Source organism: Salvelinus alpinus, chromosome 3 (genome assembly GCF_045679555.1).
Source record: "Salvelinus alpinus chromosome 3, SLU_Salpinus.1, whole genome shotgun sequence".
NCBI lineage: Eukaryota > Metazoa > Chordata > Actinopteri > Salmoniformes > Salmonidae > Salvelinus > Salvelinus alpinus.
In genome coordinates this window covers 56,872,135-56,890,931 of record NC_092088.1, presented here as the reverse complement: position 1 = coordinate 56,890,931, position 18,797 = coordinate 56,872,135, and the positions used below count along the sequence as shown (strand labels likewise).

Below are 18,797 nucleotides of genomic sequence, written 5' to 3'. Positions count from 1 at the left end.
CTTGACAATCAAAAGTACTCGTTACATTTCAAATGTTTAGCAGGACAGGAAAATGGTCCAATTCACGCACATATTAAGAGAACATCCCTGGTCATCCCTATTGCCTCTGATCTGGCTAACTCACTAAACACAAATGCTTTGTTTGTAAATGATGTCTGAGTGTTGGAGTGTGCCCCTGGCTATCCGTAAATGTTAAAACAAGAAAACTGTGCCGTCTGGTTTGCTAAGTATAAGGAATGTGAAAAGATGTATACTTTTACTTTTGATACTTAATTATATTTAAAACCAAATACTTTTATACTTTTACTCAAGTAGTATTTCACTGGGTGACTTTCACTTTTACTTGAATCATTTTCTATTAAGGCGTCTTTACTTTTATTCAAGTATTATAATTGGTTACTTTTTCTACCACTGTTTGACAGTGGCTGACCTTCCTTCCCATCATGGCCCCTGAGTGACCGACCGTCCCTCTCAAGCATTCAAGGAAACTGGAAACACGAGCAGGCCCGTCTGACTCAGTCTTATTTTGTCCGCTTTTAGCACTGAACCATGCTTGGACTCATTTAGGAGCCCAGAATAGCTGGGGAGCCGAAGAAAATGAGGCCTCAAATGTGCAGTTTTGGCCGCCGTACTTCCCATAGCGCGACTTTGCACTGACAGAGAGTGGAAATATGTAACCAAAGACATCCTGCTGTTTCTTATTACTTTTCTGTTTCCTCCACCACTGTGGAGTTGTCTCCCACTTCGATACAACCTGCCTGCCTAAATCAGCTCAAATGATGGGGTCGGACTGAGGGAGGAAATTACTATTGTTTACCGTCTGCTCATGGGTTAAATTACTAATGTAATGTAATAAATGGTACATGAATGGTTATGGGTATACCTGCTGCAAAAATACTCTGTCCAAGGTTGAGATAAGATGTCTGTGTTTTAGAGGCAGTGCAAATGTACATAAACTCCCACAGATTATTTTTAGCACTATTTTCAGGCTGGGCACAGACGTTATTTAAATATGATTTTATTTTCACCTTTCCACAGTGAGCCCCAATCAGAGTGCCCGCCCGTGTAAGGCGCCCTGCTCCCTGCGCACCACCTGTGCCAACTGCACCAGCCAGGCCATGGAGTGTATGTGGTGCAGCAGCACCCAGCGATGCGTGGACTCCAACGCCTACGTCATCTCCTTCCCCTACGGACAGTGTCTGGAGTGGCAGACTGGAGTCTGCGTCTGTGAGTATACAGGTCAAAATGTTCAGCTTCCACTGTGTGTGTGTATCTTCAACACAACCTCCAAAAGAATGCGGGCAAATAGATTATTGCAAACAGTCTATCTCTCTCTCTTTCTCTCTCTCTCTCACACTCACACACACTCTGGCTCACTTTATGTTCAAAATAGTCTCAGCTCCTGTGTGTTAGTAGTGAATTCCTCAGGGTTAGTGTTGCTCAGTGAGATCAGACTCCCTTGGATGTTTGCGGACTCATTGCGCTCTACAGTCAGTCAGGTGGGTCCACTTCCCTAGACCCTTAGGTGTATGCCACCCTGGTCTCTGTCCCTGGGTACTATGGGAAAATCAATAACGTATCGACGTGCATCCAACTCGATGAAAAGTATATGCCCCGCTGTTAGTGTTTCCTTTGCTCTAAAAGCCCTCCGTTAAAGGTCTGATCTTGATATATAGATCCTGATATATAGATATATAGATAACCCCCAGACTTTGCTGCGAGAGATAGGTGCACATAAACAGGATATGTGTTTTACGCAGTGGCAGTTTTGAAACTCATGTCAAGCAGATGTTGGTACCAACAATAACACGTTGTGAGTTTCTGTTCTTATAGTCCGACGCAAGGAGTAACATGCTGTCAGGCGTCTATGGACTCTGTTTTACCACTTTTCATCATGTGAACAATTAAACAAATAGGGAAAGAGCTTTCACCACATTTTGCCATGGTCACATAATTTGCTTGAACACCCCCTCGTTATACCACAGCAGCAACAGTATTCACAGTGCGTGACATTATGTAAAACAACAATGGTATGCACAATTAGGCCACATCCTCTCAGTGCCATTTCACCAGGGGAGTTTGAAGTCATTACCATTCAGCTACTAAGTGATGGTCAGTGTGCTTGTGGAGTATTCATATTTTCTGATTACACTAAACTCTCTAGACAAACATCTATCGGTTCTGAGTTTTGGGGAATGTAATTAGGCAAATTGTACTATTGCTTTTATTGTTCTCCAGAGTAATGCAACTCACGGAAGCTTGACAATATAGATCCAATCAAAATGTAAATTAGTTGATGTAGGGTCGGTGTGTATGCTAAGCCCATATCAGGCTTTTGGCTTCAGAACGTAGAGATAAAGAAATGTTCTGTTACAGCAAAACACAATGTGTCATTGTGCTAATGTGTTTTTGTTTTCAACATGTTAATTTAAAGGAATGTCATAGTTCGCCTTAGGATTATTTTATCAAGTTTAGGGATTTTGTAGGGAGAGAACAAATATACAAAATGTAATTATTATTCAACTCCATCTGTGTATGTTTGCCTGTTCACTTCAGCTGAAAATCCTTGCCAAGATTTTCCCTTCAAGGTTGCCATTTCTCAATCCACAGTACCTTTCCATATCTTTTTAGGTAGGTGGTTACTTGTGTTTTGGTTTTGAGGGGATATTGGGAGAAACAGGAAGGAAGATTAACTTTTTGGTGTACTAGCCAGTAGCCACAGGATGTATTTATCTTGAAAGGCCCGGGGGAGGTCAGCGACTCCAATCTGGCTGTGCTCCTGAAAGAATGTCCCCCTAAACAAAATGTGATTCTGCTGCTGCTCCTGGAAATGGTCTTTCTTCGCGTTAAGGTCATATGTCAGCAGGTAATTAGAACACAGCCCGGCCCCTGTTCTCTTTAGTTAGGTTCAGCATACCTCCTACACACACTCGCACGCATGCACACGCGCACACAAACACACAAGCACACTGGCATCCGATGAGGGCAGAGCCCACTTATTTGCATCTCAGAGTGATTTTCCATCCCCATCCATCTGCCTGGCACACCACCCCACCAAAATGTCCAGCAGCATTAACCTGACCAACACTTGCGTATGTTCATTTAGCAATCAACCATCTTCCGCCTTGTGCTTTGAGCTCACACAGAATGCTATGTAGCAATGGAAAGAAATGTGTACCCAAATGCGCTTCAGCCCAGCATGAACATAAAAGGAATCAGGTGCTCGACTGAGGGACTTGAAAATCCCCAAAACATTCCTTACCCAAGGACATTTCAACGGGTGACTATCCACGTAGCTTATGTTTCGGCATAGCAATAGAACCACTCTAGTTTCCCTACAGATGCTTCATTCAGAGATCTGTCATAGAGCAGGAGAAACGTCGTTAATAGTTCTTTAAAGACAAGCTGTTCTAAAGACAACCCCAGCATTGGTTGAGAGAACAATACTGCATATTTATGGAGGTGTTGTACTGTACCACATAGGCTTCTGTTCTGTGATCGACAGAGTGTGGGCTGGGTTATGTTTATTTAAATAGTTCTCAACACACAATGGAAAAAGACAGAATATTAATGAGGATAGGGTACGAACCTCCTTTAATATGAAGTCGATTTTGAGTTTGTAGCCCCATATGATCGCTTATTGAACTATCGTCTCTGGTATGAGTAAACCTTTAAAATTAGGGATTATGCTATTTGGTTCTTGCTACTTGGAGTGGCATTTTCGCTTGAACTTTAAACAAATACAAGAGCCCTTTAGAAAGCCTTAAAGCTGTTAGAGTTTAGGAAGATAATATTTACACACTGCGTAAACTACTGCCTCTCTGAGGCTGGGAGGGAAGAGGGAAGAGGAGAGCCTCTGTGTTTGTAATTGTGAAGCACAAGATTGTGGTTGGAGAAAAAGACAGGAGAACCTAGAAATGAATCAGCACCATGGTTGAATAATGCAACAGGGATAGACTCTGAAGCACAGCATTTGGGGAGAAAATTCAACAAACACTTGTTCTGCTTATGGAAATGGCAGCAGTTAAAAACTCAAACTTCTGGCAAAAATGCAAATTCTACCATTCACTCAGCCAACTCCACACGGCAGTGGAAGAGAACATCTAGGAACTTCCTCATACCTTTTGGTCTCTTATGGGTTCTTGTTGAGTTACCTTGTGTTTCCTACTTCAACCGTGTTTCACAGCTATTTGTTCATGTTGTTGTGCTCACAACCAGTTGACTTGTTTAGCTACTCCATGATGGCCAAACCTGAATAAACTATCTGAAAGGCCCCAGTCAATCATTTAGATTTATGATGTATTATTATAACCAGGCTATAAATATTGGATCACAAACAAATGTTTCACTCTTATGCTCGACAACAAGTTCAAAGAAGGAAACTAACAAGTTCAATCTCCCAGATGTTGTCAAAGAAAACAGATTTAACTGACCCACCAAGCTCACCTCTGCTTCTGAATCCATAAGTTATGGATTGAACATTTCTTTGTAAGCATTGAATGCAGTAAAATATGTAATTTCACATTGTTTGTTTGAATGTCAGAAACATTGTATGAATACCAATGTATCCTCAATAGAGACAACGTTTATGGAAAGGAATTCAATTTATTTAGGAAAGAAGAGGTCAAGCTATTGGAAAGAAGTAAAGTTTTAAGTTAAGTCAAGTTTTAAGTCAAGTTTTAAATCTTATTGGTCGTATGTACAGGATACACATGGTATAAACCGTCCAAGGAAATGCTTACTTGCAAGTTCCTTGTCGGCAATGCAACAACAATAAGAAGTAATAATGATAAGGGCACGGACATAAAGTAAATGGCTCAGTAGAATAGAATAAACATTTTAGCATAAGTATAATACAGTAATGCATAATTTATAGTACAATATTTACACATGTATCAGGGAAGGGGAGATTGGGGGGCAAGTGTTTGAATTGTGCAGTATTAGCCATAGTATAAAATACATACATAAAAATTGTTTATAAAATAGTATTAGCAGTAGTATAAACATATATAATAGTATAAGCGTATAAAGGAGGATGCAGGTTGTACTAATGAAATAGCCTTTATTGTGATGTGACTACTATGCTTCATCAAGGACAGGCAGTTAAGATTATATTTAGTAACTTTAACTAAATTGGTACTCTCTATGTATATGTACGTCAGAAGTGTCTTTGAAAGCACGGACGTTTTAAAGGTTACATACAGTACATAAATGTTTATAATGGAGAGTAAATGCACCTCCATAGAGGCTTTTTGAGCTAACTTTGTCCTCTAAACTGACCAAACGCCCTCACTTTCTTGTTAAAGTGCCTATGCTGCACATGTTAGTGTTCAGTGAATGCATTAAGCGGATGTAAGTTGTGTTTGGTCCTGGGGGCCTTTATGTTGGGGCTATGGGATGAACAGACGTTTGCCTCTCCTTAGGCTTAGGGGCTTTACTCTTTGTCGTCAGTCAACCACCTGCTTTTGTCAGACAGTCCGACGGGTTCCAATATGGCTGCCACCCGCAGCCCTCTCCCTTCTCTGATAGACTGAACAAAGGCACGTTTGCTAAAATGTAATGCTTGCAAAATGTCACTCTTTGGTTGGAAGGTCTGAGTCAGAGTTCAGCTTTCAATAGATAAAGTGAAGAGGGTGTACGTGATAAGAGCTTACAGCACTATGATAAACACACTTTTTCAACTCAAGCCTTGATAACCTCGGCAGCACTTGATAACCTCGGCAGCTCTTGATAACCTCGGCAGCTCTTGATAAACTTGGCTCAATAACACAAATTTTCAATCCAAAAATACCCCATTGTCCTAAAGTTGGGAATCATTTCTCTCTAAATGAAAAACTGTAAATGTATCCCCACCCTCTAATCCATTAAATAATGAATAAGCTGGCTATTAGATTAAGAGTCAGTGGCTGTCTAAGAAAGTGTTGGAGAGCATTACCTTCCACTGCCAAGAGAATTCATTAAGTAATGAGTAACAAATGTCTACTTTATTTATGTGTTGTTTAGGTGGATGGATGTAACAGTGCTTACTTATACTACTGATTAATGTTATCAATAGCAGCCAAGTATTCTATAAGGGACTTTACAATGTGTCTAAATACGCTGAACAAAAATATAAACAAAACGTGAAACAATTTCAAAGATTTACCGTTCATGTAAGGAAATCAGTCTATTGAAAAAAATCCATTAGGCCCTAATCTATGGATTTCACATGAATACATATATGCATCTGTTGGTCACAAATACCTAAACAAAAAAGATAGGGGCGTGGATCAGAAAACCACTCAGTATCTGGTGTGACCACCATTTGCCTCATGCAGCGCGACACATCTCCTTCGCATAGAGTTGATCGGGCTGTTGATTGCGGTCTGTGGAATGTTGTCCCACTCCTCTTCAATGGCTGTGCGAAGATGCTGGATATTGGCGGGAACTGGAACACACTGTCTTACACGTCGGCCCAGAGCATCCCGAACATGCTCAATGGGTGGTGAGTATGCAGGCCATGGAAGAACTGGGCCATTTTCAGGTTCCAGGAATTGTTTACAGATCCTTGCGACATGGGGCCGTGCATTATCATGCTGAAACATGAAGTGATGGCAGCAGATGAAAATGCAATTGTGTTTGTTGTCTGTAGCTTATGCCTGCCCATACCATAACCCCACCACCACCTTGGAACGCTCTGTTCACAATGTTGACACCAGCAAACCTATTGCCCACACAACGCCATCTGCACAGAACAGTTGAAACCAGGATTCATCCATGAAGAGCTCACTTCTTTTCCTTTGGAGAAAATGTCACTTTTCCTCCTTTTTTTATTTTATATTGTTTTGTCCATTTACATTTCCAGAGATGGAAGTGTATTTTTACTGTACTTTTTGGTACCTTTTTGAATCTAATGTATTGTGTGGTTGTATTTTACATGTCTACTGGATTTGCCAACAAACATGAGCAGAGCTTTCAGAAGCTTTTGAAATAAAACAATAAAAAAAAATTGTTTGAGGGAGCATGCCAATTGCACGCTCCCTCAAAACTTGAGACATCTGTGGCATTCTGTTGTGTGACAAAACTGCACATTTTAGAGTGGCCTTTTATTGTTCCCAGCACAAGTTGCACCTGTGTAATGATCATGCTGTATAATCAGCTTCTTGATATGCCAGGTGGATGGATTATCTTGGCTAAGGAGAAATTCTCACTAACAAGGATGTAAACACATTTTTTGTACGAATGGAACATTTCTGGGATCTTTTATTTCAGCTCATGAAACGTGGGACAAACACTTTACATGTTTCGTTTTTATTTTTGTTCAGTGTAAATGTGTCTAAATAATCTCTTTCTCTCTCTTGGTCTCATTCTCCCCTTCTAGCTCAGAACTGTTCGGGCCTGAGGACGTGTGGCCAGTGTTTGGATCAGGCAGAATGTGGCTGGTGTGGAGACCCCACTAACACAGGGAAAGGCCAGTGTATGGAGGGTTCATACCGCGGGCCCATGAAGAGCCCCTCCAGACAGACCAGAGAAAGGGAGAGTTACCGAGACATGGTACTGGAGCCTGGTCTTTGCCCCAGAGATAAAGGGTTCGACTGGGCCTACATCCACTGTCCTGGTGAGTCAACACACACACACACACACAGAGAAAAACGCATGCATGCATACACCTAGGTACGTCGACCCATGTAACTACGCTCACACAAAAAGTCATTACAACTCCCATCATGTAGCACCTCAATGCAACCATAAATAAACATAAATACATTCACATGTTTATTGTATTCCTTTGGCTTCAGACATAAAGCTATACACCCCCTCCACATAACAACACTCATTGTAAATCTCTCTCTCTCTCTCTTTCCCAGCTTGCCAGTGTAATGGCCACAGTACCTGTGTCAATGGTAGTGCTTGTGAGCAGTGCAGGAACTTGACCACTGGACTGCAGTGCCAGACCTGCATGCCTGGTTACCATGGAGACCCCACTAACGGTGGGAAGTGCCAGGGTAAGTACAGTGATGGGTGCAGTGCAGCAGAGTGGAATGGAGGGGGCAGTGTGTAAAGGTTTTGGCTCAGATCTGTGCATCCTCTGTGAAGGACACTGTTTGAGTGTGTTTGAACAACAGTAGAGCCAGAAACGACACATGTATTTCTGACTGTGTTGAAAGGTGTAGTAGACAGGCGCTTGAGCAGCTCTGTGTTTAATCAGAGTTCTATCAACTCCTACAGTATTTCAATCCTGTCCAGTCCAGTGGTCACGATCGTTTTGAAACACTGATCTGGTACATCCACGACCCCATCACTCTGAATCTCTCAGTATGAAATGGAAAGAAAGAGCAAGGTGAATAACAGAGAGGGCCAGAAAGAGAGATGGGAAGAAAGAGGATGGAAAGAGGAAACAGATAACTGTAGACTCTAATAGTGAGATAGAAAGAGTAGGAGAAAGTGAGTGAGCTTGAGAGAGAGGAAGGTGTAATAACATCATTCTCCGGCTGACAGATGTGCTTTTTCCCCGCGTGGCGCGTGACATTAAATCACATTTAATCATTTTCTTATTTCCTGAAGTTGACTGCAGCCCCCGCCGCTGGCGACGAGCACAGAGCCGTGCGCGTTTGATAGATGCGCACCCCTCTGCGTCTCCCGGGGATACGCTCACCCTCTCTCCTCTCTCATATTCCCTCTCTCCTCCCTTCTGTCTTTCCTCCCTCCATCACCCTCCCTCCAACAGGTTTAACGCTGTCATGATTAAATGCAATTTATTAACTCCCGTCCGTCAGTTGTATACCTCCCCACCACGGCCGCTTGTTTAACAGGCTGACTCTTGAGGAGTGTGCTTGTGGAGGCTGTTTCACTCCTTAGTCTTGCAGGATAGAAAGATTTACCTGGGCATTAATGGCTCTGAGTCACTGATCTGTACTAGATTAGGCTCCAAATGGGATTTCTCTCCTCATGTCTTTACATTGTGGAGGGGCGGGGGAGTTGGAGGAGTAGACATCAGACAGAGAGAGCGATTTGAAGGAGAGGGGGGCGAGACAGCATGTCAACAAGGCATCAAACTAAAATATGAGGAATGCAGAGCTGCCCTTGGAGTAAGAATGGAAGAAAGAATGATAACGGGAGATGGCGGATAGACATGAGGAGGAGAGATTGCCCGGTCTGGTGTCCCCGGCCGTGATAGATGAAGACATTGTGCAATGTGAGAGGGGGCAGTGTGTGTGTGTGTTTGAAGGAGTGTGTGTGTGTATGCAGCACTTACATGGTGAGGAGAATAGCCCTCCAAGACTCACTGACAGGTTCACCTTGTGGAAACACTGAAACCGTATGCTCACCCTGTCCAGCCCAGTCTCGCACCGCACAGTACGGCGTGGCTTGACTCACTGCAACACACCTCTCTCTGGGGCTGAGACTACTTTGAGTGGGAGAGAGAAAAACTCTTAGCACTAGCCTGTGGTGGGCTGTGCATATGAATTGGCTTTTGAAAGAGACCAGCATGGTGACATAACATGTTGTGCTGGGGTTGTAGAGATTTGATAGAGCTTGGTGAGGGAATTTACTGTACAATAGCAAAACGTGCCATCCCAGACACTTTCTGTTGACTACAATACCAAAACGTACAATACCAGACACTTTCTGTTGACTACAATACCAAAACGTACAATACCAGACACTTTCTGTTGACTATAATACCAAAACGTACAATACCAGACACTTTCTGTTGTCTACAATACCAAAACGTACAATACCAAAATGTACAGTCATGGCCAAAAGTTTTGAGAACGACACAAATATTAATTTCCACAAAGTTTGCTGCTTCAGTGTCTTTAGACATTTTTGTCAGATGTTACTATGGAATACTGAAGTATAATTACAAGCATTTCATAAGTGTCAAAGCCTTTTATTGACAATTACATGAAGTTGATGCATAGAGTCAATATTTGCAGTGTTGACCCTTCTTTTTCAAGACCTCTGCAATCCGCCCTGGCATGCTGTCAATTAACTTCTGGGCCACATCCTGACTGATGGCAGCCCATTCTTCCATAATCAATGCCTGGATTTTGTCAGAATTTGTGGGTTTTTGTTTGTCCTCCCGCCTCTTGAGGATTGACCACAAGTTCTCAATGGGATTAAGGTCTGGGGAGTTTCCTGGCCATGGACCCAAAATATCTATGTTTTGTTCCCCGAGCCACTTAGTTATCACTTTTGCCTTATGGCAAGGTGTTCCATCATGCTGGAAAAGGCATTGTTCGTCACCAAACTGTTCCTGGATGGTTGGGAGAAGTTGCTCTCGGAGGATGTGTTGGTACCATTCTTTATTCATGGCTGTGTTCTTAGGCAAAATTGTGAGTGAGCCCACTCCCTTGGCTGAGAAGCAACCCCACACATGAATGGTCTCAGGATGCTTTACTGTTGGCATGACACAGGACTGATGGTAGCGCTCACCTTGTCTTCTCCGGACAAGCTTTTTTCGGATGCCCCAAACAATCGGAAAGGGGATTCATCAGAGAAAATGACTTTACCCCAGTCCTTAGCGGTCCAATCCCTGTACCTTTTGCAGAATATCAGTCTGTCCCTGATGTTTTTCCTGGAGAGAAGTGGCTTCTTTGCTGCCCTTCTTGACACCAGTCCATCCACCAAAAGTCTTCGCCTCACTGTGCGTGCAGATGCACTCACACCTGCCTGCTGCCATTCCTGAGCAAGCTCTGTACTGGTGGTGCCCCGATCCCGCAGCTGAATCAACTTTAGGAGACGGTCCTGGTACTTGCTGGACTTTCTTGGGCGCCCTGAAGCCTTCTTAACAACAATTGAACTGCTCTCCTTGTAGTTCTTGATGATCCGATAAATGGTTGATTTAGGTGCAATCTTACCTGCAGCAATATCCTTGCCTGTGAAGCCCTTTTTGTGCAAAGCAATGATGACGGCATGTGTTTCCTTGCAGGTAACCATCGTTGACAGAGGACGAACAACGGTTCCAAGCACCACCCTCCATTTGAAGCTTCCAGTCTGTTATTCAAACTCAATCAGCATGACAGAGTGATCTCCAGCCTTTTCCTCGTCAACACTCACACTTGTGTTAACGAGAGAATCACTGAAATTATGTCAGCTGGTCCTTTTGTGGCAGGGCTGACATGCAGTGGAAATGTTTTTGGGGGGATTCAGTTCATTTGCATGGCAAAGAGGGACTTTGCAATTAATTGCAACTCATCTGATCACTCTTCATAACATTCTGGAGTATATACAAATTGCCATCATACAAACTGAGACAGCAGACTTTGTGAAAGTTAATATTTGTGTCATTCTCAAAACTTTTGGCCACGACTGTACAAGTAAGGCATCCAGTGTTGCCTGATCTACTGTAAACCTGGTTGATGCAATGTGCCAAGGTTAGCATTTGCTCTCGTGTTATGGTAGCCATGACTAAATCTGTTTCTCCTTAACTACAGCTGCAGTAGTACTTGTACTTGTGTAACACTCTTCTGGGAACTTCTGGTTGCCCTACTTAGTTCTTTGTGCCAGCGTAATAAGTCTGACTTCCAGTGTGTTTTTGTACGCTAACTGCACTGTAGGTACACAGTCACACAAAAGACACACAGGGAGCCCCAGCAAGCTGTTGGTTGTTGTTCTTTTAGTCTGCCTCTCTCTCCTTCTCTCCGTCTCTTTATTCCTCCTTCTCCTTGCATGAAGCCAGCACTGCAGAGTTCAATTAAAATGTTTTTTATTGCTTTTGGATATGGCACACTGTGCTAGCCTGGTGAATTCCATTACAGACCGTAGGAGAGCCCCTTTAGCCAACTTGTCCTCCACAGGCCCGGAGTCTCTACATGTGATGTAGAGACATGTCTGTCTGTCGGTTGGTTGGATGGTCTGTCTGTCAGTCTCTCTCGCTTTCTGTCTGTCTTTCTGTGTCTGTCTGTCTGTCTGTATTTCTGTTTTTCTGTCTCTCCCTGCCTGTTTGTTTAATGGTCTCCAACCGTGAATGGCTTGTTGGTTTTTCTGTTGTGGTTTTGTGCTCTCATTGACGCCTAAATTGCTCTTGAGGGGATTCATAAATTCATATTGTGTTGTTTGCCCGCTAACCTTTCTGTGTAATGGTATTCAAATCTCACAGTGTTTCCCAAACCACTAAGATCTCATGCAGAATTTTCTTGTTATTGCCTTTCATTAATCTTGCATGCAGGAGTAGCCTACTTCAACATCCTTCCCCCTTTTTTCTAGACTTTTTGGTTCATCCTCTCTCTTCTGCTTTCTCTTTCTCCCCGGTTCTCTCTTCATTTCTCTCGAAACACATATGGGTTGTTCCATGTCATTTCAGCAAGCCATGACCCCCACCATCTCTGATTGTTCTGAAATAGTTTCTGCAGTTAGAAACAATATTAGCGTTATTAGATTAGCATTCCTGCAGATTAGCATTAGCATTTATTGGCGAAACAGAGAGGACACATGTTATGTACCAAAAACAAGTATCATCTGATACCCATAGACTTCCAGTCATTGTGCTAACGCCAGTTAGCATTGGCTCTTGAAACTACCTCTAAATTCCTTCATACTGGACACAGAGACATCTGACTCTGTAGAAGTAGATAAAGGGCTTCATTGGCAAAATTCAGAGGTATCCCATAAGGCACCAACCACTGCAAGTGGTCACCAATATCATTTGGCATGTAGCGTCATCACTGCAATAGAATATGCACTGAAGAAAGAAAATAAAGGGAAAGAAGGAAATGAGGAATGAGTAGTGCTCGAGCTGTTTTCAATTTTTTTTTATTTGAGATGTATTTGGGCAAATACATTGTTCTAACAGTAAACTTTCACTCTACATTTATAAATCATCATTTAAAGGTTCAGTCATGAATTAACATTGAAGGGGGTCAAAATGATTCACACTTTTTAAATCTAATAGCAGGAACAGCACCATCTAGTGGTCAGCCCCTGGTAATATCAGGTTGTATGACAACTTCAATGACACATTTCTCTGAAAAGGGGAAAATAACCATCACCAAATTCACTGAGAATAGATTACATAGTATGAAGAAACAATACTCCTAGCCGCAGCTTCATACTACATGTCAGACATAGTGAACTGATACTATATACTGGCCATTGGGGTGGGCTTGGTGTGTGGTTTAGGTGGTCCGTGGGTTGCTTTTGACCATTTTCTAATCATTATTAAGAAGAGGTTTGGTCCAAATGGCATGCTGGGTACTATATTTACTGACTATTACATGAATCAAATATATTGAAATGGCCAATTTGGGTGCAATCAATTAGCTTAATTTCTATAGAGTTCAAATGTTCTTTCAACAAAATAATGTTGCAGGAATGCTTATCTTATCTGTTTCTAACTACAGAAATGATTTCAGAACAATCTAAGATGGTGGATGTTGAGATCCTCTTTCTTGTGCTTTTTGAGGTGGAACGACCCATATAGTACACATATACATGCACACACACACACACACACACACACACACACACACACACACACACACACACACACACACACACACACACACACACACACACACACCTTTTGGCAGTGGCGGGGTATAAATTAGTGGCTGTCATGTTGAGTGTGGAAGGACGCTGTTGTGTGTGAATCCATGCAGAATGTGAACGCTTGAGTTAGGGTACTGTACATTTGTATTAATGCCTACATCATGTGAAAAAAATGTGTGTATGCGTACCAGGGCCAGGAAGGCGCATGCCAGTAGAGCACCCTTCCCAGCAGCCTCATGCTGTCCAGTCAATCCCACTCCAGCAGCCTCATGCTGTCCAGTCAATCCCACTCCAGCAGCCTCATGCTGTCCAGTCAATCCCACTCCAGCAGCTTCATGCTGTCCAGTCAATCCCACTCCAGCGGCCGTATTTCTGGTCACTGCTCATACATTCACACGCACACAGACACACAGACACACAGACACACAGACACACAGACACACAGACACACACACACACACACACACACACACACACACACACACACACACACACACACACACACACACACACACACACACACACACACAGCGCTCTGATCTGGAAAAGGTATCTACTGCTATAGGATTTCATACCTGTTAGCCAACCTGATGTGGAGTGGTGGGAGTTAAATTATTATGCGTCTCGTTACCATGTCAAAACTGCAGGTCAAGTTTAGCAGATACATCAACCGGAGAGTGATGCCCTCCTATTATACACTAATCTGCTGAGTGTGGAGAGTAGGCCTGTCTCTCACTCTTTCCCTCTATATTCAAGACCTTATTGATGTCAGAGAGGTCATGAGCCTTTATCTGCCTTCATAGCCCTTGACCTTACACGATCATTAAAACCAGAATAGCAAGTCCCTTTTATCTCAACAAACTGCCAACTCCTCACAATCTAACAAAGGCAAGATAGAAGACCAAATCCAAACCCTCTTTAGCAGAAAATGATTAGTTCTCAGAAGAGATGGTTTCACGCTAAGCATTAAATAGCTATGGTCTACACCAGGCCCTCCCTGGCAGCACGTTTAGTTTTTTTGCCCTAGCACAAAACAGCTGATTCAAATAATCAAAGCTTGATGATGAATTGGTTATTTGAATCAGCTGTGTAGTGCTAGGGCAAAAACCAAAACTTCCATCCAGGGGGGCCCCAGGACCGAGTTTGAGAAACCGTGGTCTACACAACCGGGACATAGATAGACATGTACGTGCTAAATCTATCCTAGTGAGAAAAAAGCTTTGCTGATATTTAGCACCACTCATGTCTGGTTCTAACTTTGTTGAAGATGTTTAATTAGATGGAGATCCTCAATTGAAACACCAACACTCCCATCGGTGCCGCCTCCCAAACAGGGGAGTCTGGAGCTGTAATTCCACCATATGCTAGAGACACGTACAGAGCTCTTCTCAGGGCCAGGGGAGAAGCCTACTCGCTCACAGTGGAAATTCATGGATTCTAAAGTGCTTATGGTAGAAAACAGATCCCGGGAGGTTGTGTGGGTGTAGAGTCACTTATTGAGGTGTCACACAGCCAGGAGTGGTGGGTGCAGAGTCAAGCGCAGAGAGCAGAGGATAATGGGGGAAACTGAACTTTATTGCAGTATCCAAAATAAACGCCCAAAACAACAGGCGAATATCAAAAGTGTCCAACCCAAAACTGGGCACAAACAGACAGGGAACACAACACGCAACAAACCTCGACTAACAGAAAACAAGCCCGCACAAAAGCAGGCGGGCCTAACAGGCTTAAATAGTCCTGAATCAAAACTCAAACACGAAACAGGTGCAACCAATAAGACATAACAAACAGAAAAGGAAAAGGGGATCGGTGGCAGCTAGTAGAAAGGCGACGACGACCGCTGAGCGCCGCCCGAACAGGCAGGGGAGCCACCTTCGGTGGGAGGCGTGACATGAGGTTGCAATGTCCATTTAGTTTTTTATCTAGACAATGTGAAAAAGTCTCTGGTGGGGGGCCATGTGTGCTTATTCATGATAACATATCACAGGTATGTTACACTGGATGTGCGTACTTGTCCCATTTCAAGTAGCGTTTTAGGAACTAAATGCTAAGTCACAGTGTTCAGATATGCTATCTTAATCCTGCAACAACAGGAAATGTGAATTATGTGGATTATAATTAATGGCCATTTTGGTAGGGGTTGATACTTTTTTCATTAGGGCAAATCAAGAAATGTTTTGTGGAAATTACACACTTTAGATACCTTTTTAAACTTGAATACACTACTATTTGCATTTCCTGCTGCGCAAGAAAATGATCTGCGACAACGAAGTGATCAAATGACAATAGATCTGTATGGTTTAGATTTATGAAGTAGGTAGAAAATTATATCCTTCCAAAAGGGATAGGATTAGACAAATAGCTTGATTAAAAACAAACATCAATCAAAAAACAATGTAATTATCTTCAAACAAAGATCAACATGATCTATCAGAGAAGGATCAGAACAGCTTGCCCCTCCTCGCCTCTCCATTCCTGTCCATCATCGCCTCCCTTTTGTCTTTCTGACATCTCCATTAGGGCTCACTGGACATCTTGCTGCCCCCCTCCTTATGTCATAGGCAATGCTCAGTGACACTTAATCATGTTTAGCCGGGCATCGTTTGTGATCCACATGGGTTATTAGATTTACCTTCATTACTGAAGGATTTGTGAAGGTCGTGCTCTTTACAGACAGACCGCTCTACAATTACCTGTGTCGTCTGCCTAGAAGGTCCTTTGTCAACCGGAGATAGAGATTTGGTAGGCCTCTATTAAATCAAAAATAAAGGATTTACCCTCACTTTCAGAGAAGAGGGTTGATGTGTTATAGTCAGTGTCTCTGTTTGCAACGTGTGAGACCTGCACATACAGTGTTGCTGGTTTAGATTCCATGATTTCAGAGGAAGGCCCAGAGAATTCTCAGAAAGAGTCCAATCACCCCAGTCACACTCATAGACTGTTCTCTCTGGTGCCGAACGGCAAGCGGTACCGGAGCAACAAATCTAGGTCCAAAAGGCTCCTTAACAGCTTCTACCCCCAAGCCAATAAGACTGCTGAACAATTAATCAAATGCCCCCCCCCTTTGTTTTTACACTGCTGCTACTCGCTGTTTATTATCTATGCATAGTCACTACCCCTACCTACATGTACTAATTACCTCGACTAACCTGTACCTCCGCACATTGACTCAGTACCGGTACCCCCTGTATATATTATTTAATTTATTTTCTTTTATTTAGTAAATATTTTCTTAAAACTGCATTGTTGTTTACGGGCTTGTAATTAAGCATTTCACAGTAAGGTCTACACCTGTTGTATTCGGAGCATGTGACAAATACAATTTGATTTGATTTGATATTTGTATATGATATTTGAAGTGTGTTAATGCTGTTGTGTCAATACATCTCTTCAGCAGCACAGAGGAGGCTTAACTCAGGCTATCCTGAACACTAGGCACACCATGCTGCCTGCCAACATCAGTCAGTACAGTATAATCTCGCCCCTTTGACTGCTTCGAAGGACAGGAGAAAGGAACTGTAAAATGCTGGCACATTTCAATTTCTGTGCCTGGTTCCAATTCAATTATTTTATTCATGACATGATTATTTGAACTTGTCATTTGCTGGCAGGCCTATGGAGATTAATGGAGAGGAGGTTGAAAGGCTGGCCGGGGAGATGAACAGTCAGAGGAGAGAACCAAACAGGCCTGCTGTGTCTTCAAAGACCTGCAAAGCTTTATGTTTACTAGGAACACACATGTACACTGAGTATACCAAACATTAGGAACACCTTCCTAATATTGAGTGTCGAAAGTGTTCCACAGGGATGCTGGTCCATGTTGACTCCAATGCTTCCCACTGTCCTTTGGGTGGTGGACCATACCCAGGGACAATTGTTGATCGTGAAAAACCCAGCAGCATTGCAATTCTCCCTCTGTATGGCACACATACACAATCCATGTCTCAATTATCTCAAGGCTTAAAACTCCTTCTTTAACCCGTCTCCTCTCCTTCATCTACACTGACTGAAATTTATTTAACAAGTGACATCAAGAAGGGATCATACCTTTCACCTGGTCAGTCTGTGTCATGGAAAGAGCAGGTGTCCTTAATGTTTTGTACAATCAGTGTAGAAAGACCTCTGTCCCCCTCCTCACCTATACTCCAGATATAGTTACTGCAGGGTTGGAAGGCAGCCTCACCTGCTCTCCTGGCTAGTAAAAACAACTCAAGTACCATTCCTGTTCTGATGGAACTCTGAGCGTTAGCAGACTGAACCCTTCGCGCAGTGGTGGGTGCTACATGCCACTACCGTTGTTTCAACTCCTCCTCTTCAAATCAAAGAGATCAGTCAATAATGTTGATGCCTGCATGCCTGGCGTTTGACACCTCAACAGATTGAGTAGGATATAATTCATTTTGAACCTCTGTCTCAGTGAGCCATTGTCCTGTCACACCCTTATTAAACTCCTCTACCCTGATGTGTAGAAGTCTCAGCCTATAGGTTCTAAGGTATAGTGGGTGTAGCTGAGGGTATATCAGCCTGGTGGTTCCTATAGAAACTTCCTGCAGTATTATTTTCCACTGTGGAGCTCCAGCTAAACACAGAGGATTTAAGTGTCAATTAGAGGGTTGACAAGCAGTGACGGCTGGCAGGGGTCAGCTTCTCACAACTTAAAAGAGACATGGGAAGGGAGGAGATGGGAGGTGGAGGGGATTGGGGAGTACAGAAAAGTGAGAGGGGGTAGATGGTTATGCGAGGTGTGGTCAGTGCAGTGCAAGGAAAATGATTTATTCCTTTGGATTGAGGTTATGTTGCTTTAGCTTTTGTCTTGTGAGGTGAATAGTAAATCGTCAATTAAAAGAAGTGCATTTATTACCATGGTCATCCATGAAAAAAACTTGCCGACCAAGTACTAGGATCAAGATTTCAGTCAATGCTTTGGTCTCTATAGCTAGGTTTCCATCCAATTGACGACAGATTTTCATGCTAATATTCTAAATCCGCATAATGTTTGAGATCATTTTTATTTATCAAACGGCAGCCAAGCATCGATCGTTATGTCACCAGACTAAGACCCTAGATATTTATTGGAAAGGAGCATCAAGCTCATCATCAGGGGTACATGCTTATTCTCCTCCTGTACTCCCTGTTCACCCACGACTGCGTGCCCAAGCACAACTTCAACACCATAATTAAGTTTGCTGACACACAACCTGATCACCGACAACGATGAGACAGCCTATAGGGAGGTCAGAGACCTGGCAGTGTGGTGCCAGGACAACAATCTCTCCCTCAATGTGAGAAAGACTAAGGAGCTGATCGTGGCCTATAGGAAAAGG

The 18,797-nt window shown here is 42.9% G+C and overlaps 1 protein-coding gene across 3 annotated transcripts in view; it reads left to right on the top strand.

Moving 5' to 3' along the window:
• LOC139570983 (attractin-like protein 1) overlaps nucleotides 1–18,797 on the top strand; it is a 352,370-nt gene that overhangs the window by 115,718 nt on the left and 217,855 nt on the right. For all 3 annotated transcript variants that reach the window (XM_071393395.1, XM_071393394.1, XM_071393396.1), the window contains 3 exons: nucleotides 1,039–1,227; nucleotides 7,361–7,597; nucleotides 7,848–7,985. In XM_071393395.1, coding sequence (XP_071249496.1) covers nucleotides 1,039–1,227; nucleotides 7,361–7,597; nucleotides 7,848–7,985 — 564 coding nt within the window. The remainder of the gene's footprint in view (nucleotides 1–1,038; nucleotides 1,228–7,360; nucleotides 7,598–7,847; nucleotides 7,986–18,797) is intronic.